Raw genomic sequence first — 1104 nt, forward strand, 5'->3', positions numbered from 1 at the left:
GTAGTCTTCATTAGGCTTGAATTTCTTGAAGTATAAGAGATAGTATGTGGTTGTAACACGTGTACTCATGTGATTTAGAAAGTGACATGACTCGAGGTAGGATACGTCAAAACCCTAAGGGAGTCACAAATTAGGATAATCAGAATCCCCTGATGGATGAAGGATTAGCTGAAGCTGTACGTTTGTTGACTGACATGCTTAGACAACAGCAACATCAGCAAGCACATGTACCTAGACCCGAAGTCAGGGATTGTTTGTGTGAGAAGTTCTTGATCCATCGTTATCCAAACATTTCTGGTAATGAAGAGCCACTAAAAGCCGAGAAATGGATTATGGATCTCGAAAGGACATATGAGATCTGTGGTTGTACTCAGGACCAAAAGGTTCTATACGCTGGATACCTATTCCAAGAAGAAGCTAGAATGTGGTGGGATACACGAAGGCAACTCCTAGTTAGGGAACTAGGAAGTCTCGCTGCACTATCATGGGAGAGATTTAAGGAAGAGTTCGACAACAGATTCTTCCCTGATTCTGCCAAACAACTGAAGGCACAGGAGTTTGCGAGTTTAACTCAAGGCAGTCTGACCGTAGAACAGTATGCTGCTAAGTTCATGGCGTTAGGAAGGTTTGCACCACACTTGATTTCTACTCAAAGGATGCAGGCGCAGAAGTTTCAAGCAGGACTTCAGCCAAGGGTCCGTAGTCAAGTAGCTTGCCTAAGACTAGAGAATTACCAAGAGTTGGTAAATGTGGCTGTGATAGCAGAGGCTGAGCAGAGAGGTCTAGCAATCTAGATCAATTCCGAACGAAAGAGGACCATGCCTTTTGCTGCAAGCGGTAGTGCAGAGAAGAAAAGGTCTTTTTCCAGCCCAGCGAAAGGCAAGGGAATAGTGACAGGAGGACATATGCCATATGCTTATTCGTTATGCCCTAAGTGTGGAAAGCGTCATCCTGGAGAATGTCGTAGTGGTTATGGAGTTTGTTATCGATGCGGAAAACCAGGACATTTGATCAGAGATTGTCCCAACACTGCACAAGGTAGTGGAGCTGGTGATCATAAACCAAGGCCCCACATCCCAGCAACCGTGTATGCTGTAACCCCAG

At 45.0% G+C, this 1104-nt stretch overlaps 1 protein-coding gene across 1 annotated transcript; it reads left to right on the forward strand.

The window, feature by feature from the left end:
- Nucleotides 1-332: 332 nt before the first annotated feature.
- On the forward strand, nucleotides 333-794 carry LOC109020028. Its single transcript, XM_019002421.1, has 2 exons — nucleotides 333-625; nucleotides 656-794. Exons 1-2 carry the CDS (start codon nucleotides 333-335, stop codon nucleotides 792-794), a joined length of 432 nt encoding a protein of 143 aa, XP_018857966.1.
- Nucleotides 795-1104: the final 310 nt, after the last annotated feature.

Source organism: Juglans regia, chromosome 15, assembly GCF_001411555.2.
Source record: "Juglans regia cultivar Chandler chromosome 15, Walnut 2.0, whole genome shotgun sequence".
NCBI lineage: Eukaryota > Viridiplantae > Streptophyta > Magnoliopsida > Fagales > Juglandaceae > Juglans > Juglans regia.